Genomic DNA, 19,576 nt, shown 5'->3' on the forward strand with positions numbered 1-19,576 from the left:
TGCAGGTCTACATGAGAAAGATAGAGTACAGCGACCTGCATGCAGGTCTACAGGAGAGAGATAGAGTACAGCGACCTGCATGCAGGTCTATAGGAGAAAGATAGAGTACAGCGACCTGCATGCAGGTCTACAGGAGAGAGATAGAGTACAGCGACCTGCATGCAGGTCTATAGGAGAAAGATAGAGTACAGCGACCTGCATACAGGTCTACAGGAGAAAGATAGAGTACAGCGACCTGCATGCAGGTCTACAGGAGAAAGATAGAGTACAGCGACCTGCATGCAGGTCTACAGGAGAGAGATAGAGTACAGCGGGGGGTCGGGAGTTCCAAGTTACTGAGCAAACACTCTATTTCAGTGATGTCAGAATATAGAGCCATTTAACACTTATTTTAACACAAAAACATCGCTGAATGCAGCTTTAAAAAGTCATTTTCCATTTCAGCAAGTGAAAATTATGTTACATTTTTGGGGGCGTTATTACATTTCTGGTAAATGATTACTTTATTGCTATACTACTCTTTCCACCTCTGAGAACAATACATTTAAAAGCTATCACGCAGAGATGGGGACTTGGACTTGAGTCGCACTTAAGTCACACACACAGTGACTTGAGACTTGACTTGAGACTCGTCCTCAAAGACTTGAGACTTGACTTGGACTTGAAGGTTTGGAACTTGTGAACAATCTTTATTTTTCTTTATTTTATTTTTTATTTCTTTGGTGCGTTAACATGAAGGAAATGTCTACTAATGCAAATTCTATCATTGCTGCTGCTGTATTCTAATAGATCAGTAGTGAGGATAATACAGTACATGTTTTCAATTCCCCAGTTTTAGCTATGCATTGTTCTAAGCAGACCGGATGGCATACAGCAGATGATAAAACGCTCATCCATAGGGATTTGAGGCTTGACTTGGACTTGCAAAAAATGACTTGTGAGCATCTCTGCTATCATGCTGAATCCATTTTATATTAAGAAGTAAGAACACTGTGTGTCTGTGGTCTTCTAATGACCTTCCGTCCTCACCTTGCTGTGGTCCAGGCTGCTGCTCTGCCTCCTGGATGAATAGGTCAAACATCTGTGTCTGGAGGAACTTCTTGACAAAGTGCCGAGTGGTCTTGGACTTGATGGCCTTGTAGAAGCTTCTCTTCTCAAACACCCCCGGCTCCCCACGCTTGCTGGTCTTCACATATGAGCCATAATGGCCCACTGTTTTCACAAAGAAAGCCAGGAAGGCTTCTGATACCACTCGGTTCACCTCCTCCACAGCTGAAAGAAATGGCATAGTGTTTTCAAAGATATGTTTTGTTGTAGATCAAAGCAACATTTAAAGATCCTGGTAACCAAAATCCACAAAAACCTTCTATATAATTTAGCGTTTTATGTGCATAATACAGTAGTAAGCATCTAAAAGTTATAGGCATTCGTTTTTGTCCAAATCCTAAATATTGCCATTTTGTTGTTTTTACTGTTTTCTGGGGTTGGGGTTGAAGTGGGCGGTGCTTAGGGCTCATGTTCAAATCGTATTACGTAATCCCAAATATGTTAATATATATTAGCAAAATAAGTCATCAAAAATGACAAACAAATGAGAATATGTGAATATCTTCGTTCAATGTAAATGAAAGGAATTCACTTGCTACAGCATTTCAGATAAGAAGAAGGAGAGGGGGGGGGGGGTAGTGCTATTGGATCTCCCCAGCTTCCAGCCAGACTCAGCCAGGGCGGAGTGTGCGCTGTCGGCTGCAGCCTGCAGCAGCAAGCAGGAAGCGGCCTGGAGCTCCGGGGAGAGACAAATGGCAAGAATATCTAAGTTCCTGGACAAGATGACCATGAGGACTTTAGTTATGTCTTTAATTCAATGTCACTATACCTGTATATCCTGGTACAGTGGTATAACTAAAAAGTCAAGGAGCCAAGGAGCCTAAACCTTACATGTGTGTGCTGGGCACAGAACAGTCAGGCTCTCTCCTCATAACCCCTGTCGACTGTGTCCACTTCCACACATGTATGGAAATACACTGGATTATTTAGAGAAGTCTCTGTGTGTTCTCCCTTAAATTTATTGTCTATTTGTAATTATTCATTTTTTCTCTTGGTTACTGTGAAGCTCACTCACATGTGTATAGGCTATCTGCGCACAGGTTCCCCTTTAACTTTTCACTGCGGGGTCCCTGTTGCTCAGGACCTAATTGAAGACAGTCTGGCCTAAATTAACCACTGTATTATTATGCCTTTTTGTCTATTTATTATCATTGTCTTTCTGTCTATTTTCCTGTGGAGCTTCACCTTATTTATTCACCTATTGAAGTGTATTTGTAAAATGCTTATTTGTACAGATCACTCAGTGTTGTACCTTTTAGGTAATTGACTTGTCTTGTCAGAGCTGAACACCAGTCTCCGTGGGGAGCTTGGATTGGCTGCAACGAAACAGCCAGCCCCTATTTAAGCTGGGTTTCTCACCTCTGCTAAATGTTTGTTTGAAAAAGGTCGGTGACCGACACGTCACAGTAAAACAAATTTGATTGCAACTTAACAGTGTGCGGGACTCTTTTTTCACTAATTACGGACTTTTTTGTCTTTGCCCGACGCACCTATCCTGAAAGATGTGCGGAGTTTCTCTTCAATCAATAACTAAAAAGTCAAAACAAACTAATGAGGGTCACCCTTCTTAACCTCAGGCCAGGAACACACATTAGCCCAACACATTTTAAAGAGTTAAATTGGTTCCCAGTTGTAACTAGAGTACAACAGCTAAAACATATCATGGTCTATAAAATAGTACATGACCTTTGTCCTAATTATTTCACCAAGTACTTCCAGTTTGTTTGGGACACTCATAGCCTGAACACGAGAGCTATGTTGCAGATTTGAAACTACCCAATCTGAAAAGCAAAGTTGGGAGAAGTATATTCCTCTATATGGGGGGGGGGGGGGGGGGGGTGGAGGAGTGGAACAAGATCCCTGTAAGAGCCATTCATGTCACTGTCTGTTTCTAGTTTTAGCCTACTTTAAGTTTTCCACTGGGTGGCCCAGTGTGGACAGGTGAGCTGGTGAAGTCTATATTGCACAGGTGTCACAGGTTTGCAATCATGCTTGGGTGATGGGGAGATCACACAGGTTTTTACCGCTCATCAGGAACATTGCAATCATAGACTGTACATAATATCTGGACCACCTTAGCTATATGATTTTGACACGGCAAAATGAAGCTCACTTCCCGATATTGTTTGATTTCGTTTGATTGGATGAATGGATTTTCCTGTTGCATTGTGGGAAATCTGTTCAAACCTGCCCAGCGAGCACAAAATGTTTTTTCAACGTTGATTTTTAGTTTAAATCTGGGTGATATTGGGTTTGAACGTCTAAGACCTAATTTCACCCTCTTTTCAACCGGCTAAAATGCGGTTACAACGTCAACGTGTCAAAAAACACAATTTGGTTAATCATATTGTTAAAACATTATTGTAGCTTGATATAGAGGCAATATTGATAGTGTGTGATTTGGCATTTGTCCAATTTATTGTGTAACAGAGTTGAAATCTGGTCTACACGAAAACTACATTTCAACGCATTTTATGTCACATGAAATATCATAAATATGGGACTATATTGGCTATGTGGTGCCAGCAAAAAGCTTCCAGGACACAACTATGGTTAATAGTTTAGCGCAATACTATAAAATAATGAATTCAGTTCCTGCAGCAATGTGCATGCGCAAGTAGGCTACTTAGTCGCTATAGCTCAGGGGTGGGCAACTATTTTTCATGGGGGGCCACATGAGAAATCCAGATTGTTGCCGGGGGCCGAACAAATATTGTCATGCCGTAATGGATGGGCAACTTTGATGATAGAGAGGGCCACAAAAAAAGTCCTCGCTACCAGATTTTGCTGAGGGCTGAACGGCGCCAGCGCGGGCAGTTGAAGCCATGTTTAGAGGAATAACTAATTTTAAATTAACAGTTGTGATGTCATTATTCCGTTTTAACCACCAATATTTGATCCTTTTCTCACTCACTCCTATGTCACCACCTGCTCTCCCTGCAGGGCTTGAAATTAACTTTTTTCACCACCTGCCAATATGGCTGCTAGATTTTAAAGTTACCAGCCAATTAGAATTTCCACTATCCGAAATGTTTTTCTTGAAATAAACCAGAATATGAGTGGGTTAATTTAAGCATAAGTATCAGTAAGTGGCCGGGATTCTCAAAGCCTGTGTTGAGGGTCACACGAACATGCACTCTTGAAGCTAAATAAATCCAAAACCAACAAGTTAATTATTTAAATTTCTACCTCAATGTAGAACAGCCATTTCTTACACATGAGATTACTTTTGGCCTTTTAGTCATAAAGATTATTGAAAGATATTCCATATTCCAGACTGAAATGCTATAACAGAAGAATATTGGCCAGAATGACATGAACATTTGGACACTTATTCAGCGGGTATCTTGCATGTTGCGTTCAGGTGCACTGTAAAAAAAATAAAAAAATAAAATGAATTAAGCCCATAGTTAATGAACTAATCATGTACAAAACACACACACACAGTCACATATTTTATATACTGTATATGTTGTAAGCCTAATTTTTGCCATCACAGCTGCTTTTTACATGTATGGGATAATACAGGCTAATATACAAGGTGTCCCAAGCTCTGAGTCATTATAAACTCAATTAGCTACAGAAGCTAATGTTCACATTCAGTCCTTGTATATTTCTCTCATGTGTTCATCATTCCTTTCCTCCTCTGTGTGTGTGTGATTGAGAAATGAGATGCAGGTGGTGTTCATCCTAATTGGCCTGGTCAGGTGTCAGATTGCTGCTGGCTGATTGGCTGGTGGAGAGCATTTAAGCCAGCTGATGCCATCCTGTCGCCCCTTGCTCTCCTCATTCCCAACGATGATGGCTGCTGTGCTGACTGCTGTGTTCTGTCAGGTAGGAACTTTGTGTAGACCTACTTTAATAGTTCTGCAGAACTTTATTAAGATGTGTCTTTATCTTGGTAGACCTGTGCAGTCTAAACTGTAAATAGTTACCTTCCAGATCTACACTTTTGTACACTGTAAATAACACTTACCCAAGTAGCAGAAAGTAGGGGGAGAAGCCCTTTAGTTTTTTTTTAACATTTTCTCATGTTTATTTTGTAGGAGCTTATAGGTAAGAGCTGTGTCTCTTATTTAATCCATCATTTTCTTTTCTTAGGTAAATTTAAGGTTGGGGATTAGTTTGATTGGTTAGTTGTGTTGGGGCCATGCTGTGCTCTGAAACTAAACCTGCTACTTGTGAACTTGTGATGGTGGTTTGGCTGATCATCCTTGGGAGTGGGAAGAGTGGGGGCACTTTTTGTTGCGGTCCGGTTCCCCGAGGCCGGTTCCTAACATAATTGGGTGCTCGTCTGCTTTTCTCATTCGTCAGCACGTCGTGTGTGTGTGTATATATATTTTATGTTTGTCTGGTGGGCAGTCTTTGTGCAGGTGGTAAATGATGTTAGTCAAGGTGCCTTTGCATGGAGCTGAGGAAGCTCATGGTGGTAAAGCTGGTGGAGATGTTTGTTGGAGGAGAAGCCGGTCAGAGGGGACCAGTAAGACTGAGGAGGGGCGTGACAAGGCAGGGCCGTCAGTAGCACCGGTTCTCCTCTTTCTGTGTAGACTGCTACCCTACAAGAGTCTCCGTACATAGACTTGCCTGTCACTCTGACTCCCAAGCCGTCTAAATCAGCGATACAGACGTATTTACAAGTGTCACAGAAACATTTCAACATATTGAGAAGAAGAGTTCATAGCTTCTCGACATCTGGGTTAGAAAGCTCGTCGCTGCTCATAAATGCCTCTTTTCATCTGAAGTCTGTGCTGGTGATATTTTTTACCGAGCTTTCGGCCAGAGTGGCGCTGTTGAGCGCTCTGACGGCTGAGAGCTCTAACCTGGAAAAAATATCACCAGCACAGACTTCAGATGAAGAGGCATTTATGAGCAGAGTCGAGCTTTCTAACCCCGACGTCGAGAAGCGATGAACCCTTCTCAATATGTGGCTTTGAAATGTTTCTGTGACACTTGTAAATACGTCTGTATCACTGATTTAGACGGCTTGGGAGTCAGAGTCACAGGCAAGTCTATGTACGGAGATGGGACTCTTGTAGGGTAGCATAGTCTACACAGAAAGAGGAGAAACGGTGCTACTGATGGCCCTGCCTTGTCACGCCCCTCCTCAGTCTTACTGGTCCCCTCTGACCGGCTCCACCTCCAACAAACATCTCCACCAGCTGTACCACCATGAGCTTCCTCAGCTCCATGCACACCATTTACCACCTGCACAAAGACTGCCCACCAGACAAACATATAAAATATATATATATATACTCAGACGACGTGCTGACGAACGAGAAAAGCGGACGAGCCCCCAATTATGTTAGGAACCGGCCTCGGAACGCGACGGCAACACAAAAGTGCCCCCACTCTTCCCACTCCCAAGGATGATCAGCCAAACCACCATCACAAGTTCACGAGTAGCAGGTTTAGTTTCAGAGCACAGCATGGCCCCAACAACAAACTAATCCCCAACCTTATTAAACTTACTTAAGAAAAGGATGGATTAAATAAAAGACAGCTCTCGCCTATAAGCTCCTACAAAATAAACATGAGAAAATGTTACAAAAAACTAAAGGGCTTCTCTCTCCTACTTTACTTGGGTAAGATGTTAGTGTACAAAAGTGAGTGTAGAGCTGGAAGTAGCTCTTTACAGTTTAGACTGCACAGGTCCACCAAGATAACACATCATAAAGTTTTGAAGAACTAAGTTGGCCTATACACAGTTCCTACCTGACAGAACACAACAGAGAGCCATCATAGTTGGGAGTACAATGAGTGGACTCATTTTTCAATTACACAATGAGGAAAGGAATGATGTGAACACAAACGTTTAAAGGTTATAGCTATTACAGTTTTGAATGATTTCACCAACTTCCTGTGTCTGCACTGTTAAATGGGTTTGGGGATGTCATTGCCACCGATGATGGCTGCTCTGCTGACTCTTTGTTCTGTCAGGTAGGCCCTGTGTGTAAGCCTACTTTGGTAGTTCTTTAGAACTTGAAGATCTGTCCTTGTCTAGGTAGACTTGTGCAGTCCAAACTGGAAATAGCTACCTTCCAAATCTATACTTTTTTACACTAAATAACTCTTACCCAAGTAGTAGGAGGGAGAAGCCCTTTAGTTTTGTAACATTCTCATGTTTATTTTGTAGGAGCTTATAGGTTAGAGCTGTGTCTATTTTTTTTTTAATCCATCCTTTTCTTAGGTAAATTTAAGGTTGGCGATTAGTTTGATTTGTTGATGTTTGGGCCATGCTGTGCTCTGAAACTAAACCTGCTACTTGTGAACTTGTGATGGTGGTTTGGCTGATCATCTTTGGGAGTGGGAAGAGTGGGGGCACTTTTGTGTTGCCGTCCCCTTCCCCGAGGCCGGTTCCTAACATAATTAGGGGGTCGCCCGCTTTTCTCGTTCATCAGCACGTCGTCTGAGTATATATATATTTTATGTGTTTGTCTGGTGGGCAGTCTTTGTGCAGGTGGTAAATGGTGTGCATGGAGCTGAGGAAGCTCATGGTGGGAAAGCTGGTGGAGAGAGAGGTTTGTTGGAGGAGGAGCCGGTCAGAGGGGACTAGTAAGACTGAGGAGGGGCGTGACAAGGCAGGGCCGTCAGTAGCATCGTTTCTCCTCTTTCTGTGTAGACTATGCTACCCTACAAGAGTCTCCGTACATAGACTTGCCTGTGACTGACTCCCAAGCCGTCTAAATCAGTGATACAGACGTATTTAAAAGTGTCACAGAAACATTTCAAAGCCACATATTGAGAAGAAGGGTTCATCGCTTCTCGACGTCAGAGTTAGAAAGCTCGACGCTGCTCATAAATGCCTCTTTTCATCTTAAGTCTGTGCTGGTGATATTTTTTCCAGGTTAGAGCTCTCAGCCGTCACAGCGCCACTCTGGCCAAAGGCTCGGTAAAAAATATCACCAGCACAGACTTCAGATGAAAAGAGGCATTTATGAGCAGCGTCGAGCTTTCTAACCCCGACGTCGAGAAACTATGAACCCTTCTCAATATGTGGCTTGGAAATGTTTCTGTGACACTTGTAAATACGTCTGTATCGCTGATTTAGACGGCTTGGGAGTCAGAGTGACAGGCAAGTCTATGTACGGAGACTCTTGTAGGGTAGCAGTCTACACAGAAAGAGGAGAAACGGTGCTACTGACGGCCCTGCCTTGTCACGCCCCTCCTCAGTCTTACTGGTCCCCTCTGACCGGCTCCTCCTCCAACAAACATCTCCACCAGCTTTACCACCATGAGCTTCCTCAGCTCCATGCAAAGCCACCTTGACTAACACCATTTACCACCTGCACAAAGACTGCCCACCAGACAAACATAAAATATATATATACACACACTCACAGACGATGTGCTGACGAATGAGAAAAGCAGACGAGCACCCAATTATGTTAGGAACCGGCCTCGGGGAACGGGACCGCAACACAAAAGTGCCCCCACTCTTCCCACTCCCAAGGATGATCAGCCAAACCACCATCACAAGTTCACAAGTAGCAGGTTTAGTTTCAGAGCACAGCATGGCCCCAACACAACTAACCAATCAAACTAATCCCCAGCCTTAAATTTACCTAAGAAAAGAAAATGATGGATTAAATAAGAGACACAGCTCTTACCTATAAGCTCCTACAAAATAAACATCAGAAAATGTTACAAAAAACTAAAGGGCTTCTCCCCCTACTTTCTGCTACTTGGGTAAGTGTTATTTACAGTGTACAAAAGTGTAGATCTGGAAGGTAACTATTTACAGTTTAGACTGCACAGGTCTACCAAGATAAAGACACATCTTAATAAAGTTCTGCAGAACTACTAAAGTAGGTCTACACACAGTTCCTACCTGACAGAACACAGCAGTCAGCACAGCAGCCATCATCGTTGGGAATGAGGAGAGCAAGGGGCGACAGGATGGCATCAGCTGGCTTAAATGCTCTCCAACAGCCAATCAGCCAGCAGCAATCTGACACCTGACCAGGCCAATTAGGATGAACACCACCTGCATCTCATTTCTCAATCACACACACACAGAGGAGGAAAGGAATGATGAACACATGAGAGAAATATACAAGGACTGAATGTGAACATTAGCTTCTGTAGCTAATTGAGTCTATAATGACTCAGAGCTTGGGACACCTTGTATATTAGCCTGTATTATCCCATACATGTAAAAAGCAGCTGTGATGGCAAAAGTTAGGCTTACAACATATACAGTATATAAAATATGTGACTGTGTGTGTGTTTTGTACATGATTAGTTAATTAACTATGGGCTTAATTATAAATGAGTTCTGACTGAACGTTACTATAAAGCACACATGGGCAACATACGGCCCCCGTGTGGCGGGTATGTGTTAGAGGGTACACACAGGAAAATACTGTCACAGAGGACTAAGAGATGATTTACCATCTAGCTACTGACTGACTTGCTGGTGTTAAATGAAGTTAACCTCTGAAGCCATACAGCCTAGAGACTAGATGCACACAAACAACATAATTTTAGTCTGTTACATAATATAATAGTCTGTACACATCACATAAAATAACCTGTCCTCCCGATCGTTGAGTCTGTGGTATATTGCACAATCGTGTAGTCTACAAGTTGTGTGCGAGATAGAGTATATATGTGCCCAGCTCGCTACACATACAGTAAATGTATAGCTCACTCGGTAGAGCGCAGAGGCTTGAACGTGGTTCGAATCCCGTGTGCGGTGCTGCATTTTTTATTTAAGATCATGGTGAAATATGGTCTAAATGTGAACGTCAACGTCTGCAAATAGTCGGTGAAAAAACTTTCACTCTTGAACCTTTCTTGCACGTTTTTTCAACGTTGAACCTAAACGTTTTTTAAACGTCTTTTCAACCTAAAAATGCTCGCTGGGTGGAGCCGGGAAAACAGGAAAGGGCGTGAGCGTGGACGGGACTCGGGGGAGGGTTTCCTCCGCCACGGCATCCATCTTGTTCATGTTATTTTCCCTGCTAGCCGTTAGCTTGGCTAACAAATGTTGCTAACGTTAGTTGCTATTGCTAGCCTTGCTCCATTGCTCTCACATTGAATACAATAGCCCGAAGAAAAACCAGAGTATTATTTCCTCCAGACCTCGCGCGGCGTCACCAGCCTGCCGCTTGCATCTTCCACAAAATCGAGGTAATCTTATTTTCTAACGTAACGCTAATTGCATAGCATGACATTAACGCTAGCTACGTTAGACTAGAGTAGCATAAGTTAACGTTATACAACGTTAAACAGTATTGCATGCTGCACAGATTCGGACGTAGACAGAAAACAAACGCAGTTCTGTTTACCTAGGTTACCTCTTTGAGATGAGGCAGATTCAAAGCATACTCATATGATCTACCAGCTATAGCGTTATATATCTAGCTAACGTTAGATAACTATCAATCAATAAGGGGGAACAAGGGGGTTCAACTCCTCTGGATAGTTTATCCACCTCTGCATTTACAGTAGCCTTGTACCAAGACGCTGATTACATTACACTGCATTACATTGCATCAGCTGATGCAATGTAATGCAGTGTAATGTAATCAGCGTCTTGGTACAAGGCTACATTTACAGTATTTACCAATCGCACGTAGTGTTGGGTAAGCAAACGTTAACGTTATACAGTGATTAACAGTGTCTAATTCGTTTCTTCCAGGGGTAGCCGCCGTCCAGTACCAGATGGGACACACAGATCAAAGCAATAATATTCTGTTCTCCTGAGATTAACGCTAAACTACACAACAGAGGATCATGATTTGTGAAGATCAAAGCTATAATATTCTGTTCAAGTTGTAGCTAGTGCCAGTGACCGGAGAATATTGTTACATTTGCTTGTTTTAATGCTTTTGTCAATAAACATTGTCAACAAAGATAGCCTTGTTGTATATTATCATGTATAAGATTGTTGATGTCGAGTGATACGAACCGAAGATTGGACCAGAGGACATGACGACGGAGAAACCAGCAGTCTGCTTCAATCAATGAATGCTTAATATTTATTGAAATGAAATATGGTGATATCTGGTGGGCTGAAATTGCTCTCTCTAGCTAGGGTAACTGGCTTATATTGCCATATTATTGTAATGTCTGCTACACCATACAAATATATTTCGATATAATTAAAACAATTAGCTCACCATGGGCATATTACTGTGAAAAATTTACATTTGATTGTTTTAAGTGTTACACGTTATATTTTTAACTGAGCTTTGCGGAATTACCTCAACACAATTGTGTATCAGCTTTAAATGTCCAATATATACAGCGTTAAACAAACGACCAGCAGCATTCAAATGTGCAAAAACGTTATATTTATTGAAATGTGGTGATCATGTCACAAGTCACATTACATAACGATATAGCGTTAGGTGTTCTTTTGATCAACAGACCTCGGGGGCTCTATACTGTTGCTAGCTAGCTAGCCGCAGATCAGCTCTGAAGCCCCAACTTCAGAGCTGCCCGTCCACTAAAACCCGATTTCGATATAGCGTTTTAGGTGTTCTTTTGATCAACATACCTCATAACGGGGATCTATACTATTACGTGTGTCTACTAACATCATTAAAATATCATAAGGGTAACGCTGTTTCTGTTATTTTACTTTTAATCTCTGGCTACGTTGCTAGCTAGCTAGCTAGCCTGCCTTGGCAACTGGCATCTGGTTTCCTGTGGCTGGTGTCAATCAAATAAAATCCCGCCCCCAAAGTTATAATTTTTATCGGCTCTTTTACTCGAAATGGGACCATAATTTAGAAAACGGAGCCCAGGAGAGCATGAAAAAGACTTGAAATTGTTTATTCAGACCATAAGCTCATTCGGAAAATGTTTATTTAAGACACAGAACGAGAGAGAAGTCGGCTCATTTTTACATTGGAGCCAATGTACGTGTCGTCACTTCCGGACCTGACGTGCGCCCCCCTGCGGACTTTTCGAATTAATGGAATTTCACGACTGGCCTCATACATTCCCTAATTCTGTTGCCCACTGATTGCAATAGATTCAAGTTACTGTATTCTTAATAGTTAACAGAATAGTTTTGCTGCCTGTAAACATATTTAAATGAGAACCTCTCACCCAAACTGTTAACACCGCCTGGACATCAATGTTTTGAAGCGCGTCAAAAACACCTCTCCTACACCCAGCTGAGTGACTAAATGTTGGACCCAAGATAGTCACTACAATCCGCAATGAAATTGAGTCTGCGAATTCTCTGAATGGTTTTAAAAACCTTAATGTTTAGATTAATGTGTGAGCCTTCCGGTGTTATGGTATGCTGCTTTATGTCTCCTGTTCTTATTATCCTTGATTGTTCTGTATGGTTTATTTGATGTTATGTGTTACTGTTCGTCATGTTTTTATGAGACCAGGGACCATGATGAAAAATAAGTGTTCACACATTTTCATGTCATCCCTTGGATGTTGTCATTCTTTATCCAAAATAAAATCAATCAATCATATATTCTCATGTTTTTGTATATTTGTTGTTTGGCTATTGTATTCTTGTAGATCTTTACGATATTTATAGGGAACACACAAGACTTAGGCGGAAATGTATGTCTGAGCCGCGCTCCTGCAAGCACTGTCCATATGCACAGCAAATACTGCTGCATGACACGCCCCCACTGCTGCATGACACGCCCCCACTGCTGCATGACATGCCCCCACTGCTGCATGACACGCCCCCACAGTCTCACAGCAGAGAATAGAACAGATTTTCTCACGATTTTGAAAACTAATTTTATATACTTGGCAACAATTTTAATGGTTCGAATTTGGGTGGTTAATAACAAAATTTTTCTCTGGTGTGACAAACGCAAAACACATATTTATGTATGGTTTCCAGGGACTTTTAAATGGCAAGAATCTAAGGTTGCTTTCACATATAAGCTGTTTAGGCCGCTTTAACTGCGCCAAAGTTCGTTTGCTCGGATAGTGCGGTTCGTTTGGGGTGGTATGAAAGCGCAAACGAACTCTGTGGCGGAACAAACAAACAAACTCTGTTCCGCTTGAAAACGTGGGTCTCGGTTCGCTTCCAAGTGAACCCTGGCGCGGTTCGTTTCTTGTGTGAAAGCAAAACGGACTAAACACAAGAGCGCCAGTGCATCTGATGCACTCATGCAGTGCATCATGAGTAGAAGACGGTAGAAGGGAGCAAAACAAACACTGCGGCGTGCACACGTGTACAGTACCTGCACGCCGCGTCGTGACGTACGTCGTCATAACAACATCACATTTCTCAACAGCTAGCTGGCTTGCCTATCTCTTTCGGTACGTAGGCTACTCTCATCTGCAGAATGAAATGTTCAACAGCTTGCTGCCTCATCTGCTGCTCATATTGGGCACATTGTTGTTAAATAATTATTTGATAGTAACACCAAAGTAAAACCAGAAATCCCAATATCGCAGGTGGTGTTGCTCCATGGTTTGTGTTTTGCGGATTCACTTGTGTTGTTCAGTCAGCCCTCAGCCAGGCAAGAAGCCTGCTGGAGAGAGGAGAGATTTCCCTTCTCTATTCTGTCCAATAGACGAGTGACAGTTTCGACCACGTGACATTGTTCAGAAAGTTTGGTTCTTGTGACAAATTCTTGTGTGAAAGTGAACCAGCCAAAATGAAAATCGCAACAATGTTGCAACTTCACCCCCCCCGAATCGCACAGAGTCCACCAGCTTATATGTGAAAGAGACCTAAAATTAATATTCAAACCGTTTTCGTTTTGGACAGTTTACTTACTTGCTCCTTCTTTTCTGGCTCCTAATGCCTGTAAGATTTCATTTTGGAGTTTAGGGGGCAGAATAGACTTCTCATCGCCAATCTGGAAAGAGGAGAGATTTTTACAGCACAAGTTGACAAAATGTGTAAGTTTCCTCTCACCTTTAAAACCATAAGAGAGAACCAAAAGAATATTGTTGTTGTTTTTTAGAAAATGTAAATTCAAACCTCCGCACACTTACAGAAACAATGAAGGTCTCCTTTCTATCCTCAGATAAGTCGACCACAAGCAGCTGTGTTATAGAGGGAAGACAGAGAAGAATGAATAGGCCACTCAATAATGAATCCACTAGTATATGTAAGACCCCTCACAGCCTGTCCTACAAATTCACAAAGTAGTCCTAAGGTATAAGTACAACTTCCATCTGCTTTTATTTATTTTTCTTTTTTAAATACTTTTCAGGACATGAAAACAGAACATAAACGTAAAAACTAAAACAGGCTCATACACAGGAAAAAGGAAAAACATAATTATACTATTTTGTCAAAGTAACGACTCGGCTACCAGCAGCATAGTGTGCTCATCTGCTTATGAGAGATGTTTTGCATGGGATCCATGAGAGGTCAGCTGGGCGAGTCACTCATCACCCCTGTGACTACGTCAAGTAGGCCAGAAATGGGTCCCAAATAGTGGAAAACTTCCCAAGTGAGTTGGTCTCTCCAGTGAGTCTCTCCATGCGCACAACTGTCTGAGACCATGTCCATCAGCCACAACTGAAAGGAGGGAGGGGAGGGAGACTTCCACTCCTTCAGAATGAGTCTCTTGGCGACAGTCGTCCCCAGTGTCAGGGAGTGTTGAATCTGCTCTGTTTTGTTAAAGTGATCATCTACACCTATGGTAAATTGCGGGTGAGATCCAAACAGTGAACTGAATAAATGCTGCAATAGTGAAAATGCAAAGGCTTGCATCAATACACTCAATCACCATTGTGTTGGCGATAGATAGTGACTTAAACAGACATTTTTTCATGTGAAAATATTTGGAGATGATCACTTTAAGACAACTCACATCACTTTGGTCGGTGACCTGCTCCAGCAGGCGTTTCTGGACCCCGAGTAGGTAGGGGGTGGGTGCCATCACCACGTCAATGAGGATCTCTGGAACGATGGAGATGAGCGTGTGCTGCCAGGTAAACGGGTAGAGCAGAGCTGCTACTGCGTGGATGACTTGGGATAAGGTGCTGTAGAGAGACAGTAAGGCTGACATCAGACCTTTTGGTAATACTGTAAAGAGATAGGTTCAGGTTTGTGACTTGTTTTTATGAACTAATGTTATCATCATATTGATATGTCATATCAAAATGTATTTTCACAAGAGTTTTGGTTGCTCGTCTGTGGATTATCTTGAGTAACCAGGTCATGATTTCTGGAATGAGACGTTGCTGTTAAGTTTTTCAAATGTATTTTATTGGCACTTTGAGCACCACAAGCCGAGTGCCATGCCTGTTCCATTGTATTGGAGAGAAGGCAGAAATCTCTAGGGCCGATATCTCCAAAACTCGTGAACACGTGAAAACGATCTAAATGGATAAATAGCACTGCAGGTGAGAGGAAAAATATGTATTTTGGATTTGAAGGTGAGCTTTGTGTTTAAAGCCCAACTCCAGTCAGTTTGTCTACCTTTATAATGGTTGGTGTTCGATTTCAAACATTCCAAAGATCTTAAATTGATAAGAACCAAAGGTTGTTCCACTGCAACATCATGCACCAGAGCTTCGTCTCGTCTCGTCTTTGTTGCCTTCAATACTCTTTGTCTGCACTACAGCTCAAGTTACGAGTCACGACTGAAAAAGTATTCCCTCCGTAATGGTAGCTTACCGGCAGTGTTGGGCAAGTTACTTTCAAAATGTAATATACTACATATTACTAGTTACTTTCATTTGAAAGTAATAAGTTACTTTACAATATTACTGTCTGTGTAGAGTAACTCGTTACTTATTACACTACTTTTGCATTACTTTTACCAAAACAACAGCAGCAGCAGAATGACATCGCCGCCCCGGAACCATCCCGAAAAATAATTTCAACCGCCTTCAAGTCGCAGTGTAAATAATCCAAAATTCTAAATGTTATTCGTTCCCTTTGTCATTTGTCTTCTGTAGTGGTTATTTGCATAAAAACACAGTTTGATTAGGAAATGTTTGTATCTTTATTTAAATATGTGCTTTGATTTAAAAAAAAAGAACTCAAATTTGTAACTTGAGTTACTTGACAAAGTAACTGGTATAATATTACTGAAATCCTATAAGTAATAAGTTATATTACTGAGTTACTGCTAAAAGTAATATATTACATGTAATATGTTACTTTTGTAATGAGTTACCCCCAACACTGCTTAGCGGTAAGCCGCAATATTTCTGAGATATCAACAACCGTGCTACTGCTTCAAAGCTAATGGGCTTATCGGAGAGTGCGTGACTCCAAATGGTCAACAAGCGAATGTTTTGGTCACTCGGTGGCGTTTTGAGCCTCATGAACGTGGTTACAGCCAGCAGGTGGTGGGCTGGGCTACAGTAGCTAGGTGCTGTAACATGCTAGGGTCTGGGTCTGTCTCTTTCTGAACAGTTGGGTTATTTGTGTGATACATTTCACCTCGTATCAATCCGTGGTGTTGATGTTTCCAATGCTCGAAACGCCCACATTGTATAACGTTAAATTGCACTCCACTGTTTGGCCTTTTTCTTCCTTGATCTTAAAATAAGTCCACACAGCATGAGAGCGCAGCGCTGCTAATAGGTCTCACTCAAGTAGGCTACTGTTCACAACATGCTGCTCAACTTGTAGGCTCAACACATCATGTTGCTCAATGTTACGTGATAGTTTGGCCATTCCAAGTCACGGTTTTGTTTTGTTTGTTTAGTGGCAAACGAGCCCCCGCTAATTTCCGACCCTGGTGTGTATGTGTGAGTGTGTATGTCTGAGTGTGTATGTGTGAGTGTGTAGGTGTGTCTGTACTGTATATGTGAGTGTGTATGTGTGAGTGTGTAATACCCCAGCTCCTCAGCGATGAAGACGATGCGTCTCTCCAGGACAGCGGAGGCAAACACCAGCAGCACCTCCTCATCCGTCAGGCAGCCCCAGAGTGTGGCGAAGTCCACATGCTCCAGCCACGAGTCCAAGGGTCGCGTCAGCCTGATGATCTAATGGAGAATCACCACTGTTACTAATATGTCAACACTGTTACAGCTGAAAACTAGGGGTGACCCCAAATAGTTGACGATTCGACGATTCGTTCGAAGGTACCTGATTAGACTGCCAATCTCACAGTCGTAAAAGTCGCCAAATGTGGTTATGAAACAAGGATCATTCCATTATGGCTATATGGGGGTGATGAATGTCTGATTTTACATAGAATTGCTTGGTTTCTCCCAATATATCGTGATATATAGCCTATTTTGATATAAGTATCAGCCTATTATATTAATACCATAAAACCAAGTCCCAATTAAAAAACAAATCAAACAAGTTCATGCCAATGGATTTTCTGATGGCTAGATAGTCTTATTAAAAAAGAAAATAAATGACAGTTGAATATTCATATTGAACAGCTAAATCCGTTTCGACCGAGCCCGACAGCCCGGGGGACAGCCCTACTGAAAACCATTATTCAAAAAACATTTTTTGAAGTGTTTCCACCAGAAGTTTATTCTAGGCAAGGTGGAAAAGACTCTGAAACAGCAATTAAACCAGGGAACACTGAAACTCTCCACTGAGACACAAGAGAATAAAGAGCCAAAGTGAACGTCACTTCCTGCTCTTCTCCCTGTAACAGCGTGTGAACAAATACAGGGAGAAAAGCAGGAAGTGACGTTCACTTCGGCTCTCCATACTACTACTCGGGCTTTCACAGACTAGTCGATTATCAAAGGGTACGTTTGTAAATCCTACTCCGAGCACCCAGAGTGCACTCTGATGTCCGAGGATGAACCCTTTTGTTAGCATGGAGAGGTAGGTGATTTTTGTTGTTTTTGCACCTTAAATGTAATCTTACCGATTGACTGGCCTGCATGCCTGTTAGCCTACGTCAGCAACATTAGCGAGTTAGCTTAGCACTAACATTAGTAAACTGCAACTGTAAATATGGACGTCTGATGAGTAATATTAACAGCGATAACACGTATCATTGTTCATTTCTTAGGGACACTGGTGTGTCTTAGGGACACACCAGCACAAAGCCCGCCCGTAGCTGCCGCTGATTGGTTCGTCCCGGGCCGTGGACGGCTTTCGTGGACGGCTTTCGTGGACGGCTTCTGTCCAATCCTGGGCCCATGCTCAGACGGTGCGTGTCTTGTGAACACAATACCGCCCCGTCTGGCAGCGTCAGGTAACCAATAGTCATCCCTACAGTATTGTTAAAATATTGATATCGAGGTATTTGATCAAAAATATTGTCAATTTGATTTTGTCCATATCGCCCAGCCCTATCTTGTTTTAACATCTCACATGTGGATTTGACTTACAACTGAACCTTCCCCTTCGTAGAAAATACAGAGATACAGTATATATTGTGTATCACCATTCAGCCTAAAAATAGCGAGATATGATTTCTGGTCCATATCGCCCAGCCCGAGTCTATATGATGGATGAAAGGTTTTTGGTGTGTTAGAATGCGGAGAGTTCTGACCTCAGTGCCAGACTCTGGGATGAAGCTCTTGATCTCCACAGTGTTTCCTGGAGCTGGGAATGGCGACTCCCTCAGCTTCTGCATGAAGGGGTAGATCATGGCCATGGAGATCTGCCTCCGCTTCTCCACCTCATCGAATATCTGCGGAGACAGAGGAGCACAGAGCACCTTTTGAAGATATCCTAAAAATAATTCTGCAACATGGACTTCCATAGCATGTCCATCACATAAAGTCAGAAGGCTTCCATGCCCCCACATGTTGTTCCTACCTGGTTTGTAACAAGGATCCTAAATAGAAGGATAAGACAACACTCACGTCACAGCATTCAAATGTTGCATTGGTGCCAGACCTTGAGGCCAGTTCTATTGAAGTGAATGGGGCAGGAAGGGTAGTCTCACTATAAACCATCATATTTGTGTCATTTCACCTTTGATTGAAAAATGCTCCATTCAGATTAAATAAAAGACATGTGATGTTAACGGTTGATGTGTTTTATTTTCTAAATGTGCGTTTCTTTTCCTTTTTATTGGTCTCCAAACAGATCATGGCTCTGTCCAGCAGCTGCATATAGCTCACCTCAAGACCCTGTTTCACACATCGCATCAGGTAATGTTTTTTTTTTTATCTGGTGGAAGCATTTTTTCAATCGAAGGTGAAACATCACATGATGGTTTATCATTTGACCTACCCTGCCACACCTCATTCACCTCAATAGAACTGGCACCAAAGTCTTAACCTGACTCCCCCAGATGGGGCGGTATTGAGTTCACGAGTGAAACAAATGTGAAGCAAACCCATCCATCTGGCAGTGTCAGGTTACCAAAGTCTGGAAATTCGACCACTGTGATGTGAGTGATGTCTTATCCTTGCTTTTTAGCATCCTTGGTTGTAAACGGTGTCAGAGTTACAGCCTCTCAACGTTGGACATTTTCATCATTAACTATAGCATCATATACTATATATCATATACTATATATATACTATATATAACTATAGCATCAACTACACCTCTATCAGGCCAATTGGGGTCATGTTTGTTGTGCAACATTTGCACATAACTTCATATTGTTGGAGGAAATTCCAT

At 42.2% G+C, this 19,576-nt stretch overlaps 1 protein-coding gene across 3 annotated transcripts in view; it reads right to left on the bottom strand.

Moving 5' to 3' along the window:
- The window catches only part of LOC310794568 (DENN domain-containing protein 2D-like), a 76,946-nt gene that overhangs the window by 2,068 nt on the left and 55,302 nt on the right, over nucleotides 1–19,576 (bottom strand). For all 3 annotated transcript variants that reach the window (XM_083656543.1, XM_083656545.1, XM_083656544.1), the window contains 6 exons: nucleotides 18,492–18,632; nucleotides 16,859–17,007; nucleotides 14,877–15,048; nucleotides 14,050–14,100; nucleotides 13,829–13,910; nucleotides 1,030–1,272 (listed from right to left, as the gene is read on the bottom strand). In XM_083656543.1, coding sequence (XP_083512669.1) covers nucleotides 1,030–1,272; nucleotides 13,829–13,910; nucleotides 14,050–14,100; nucleotides 14,877–15,048; nucleotides 16,859–17,007; nucleotides 18,492–18,632 — 838 coding nt within the window. The remainder of the gene's footprint in view (nucleotides 1–1,029; nucleotides 1,273–13,828; nucleotides 13,911–14,049; nucleotides 14,101–14,876; nucleotides 15,049–16,858; nucleotides 17,008–18,491; nucleotides 18,633–19,576) is intronic.

The sequence above is a fragment of the Poromitra crassiceps genome (assembly GCF_964638095.1).
Source record: "Poromitra crassiceps genome assembly, chromosome: 20".
NCBI classification, from domain to species: Eukaryota; Metazoa; Chordata; class Actinopteri; order Beryciformes; family Melamphaidae; genus Poromitra; species Poromitra crassiceps.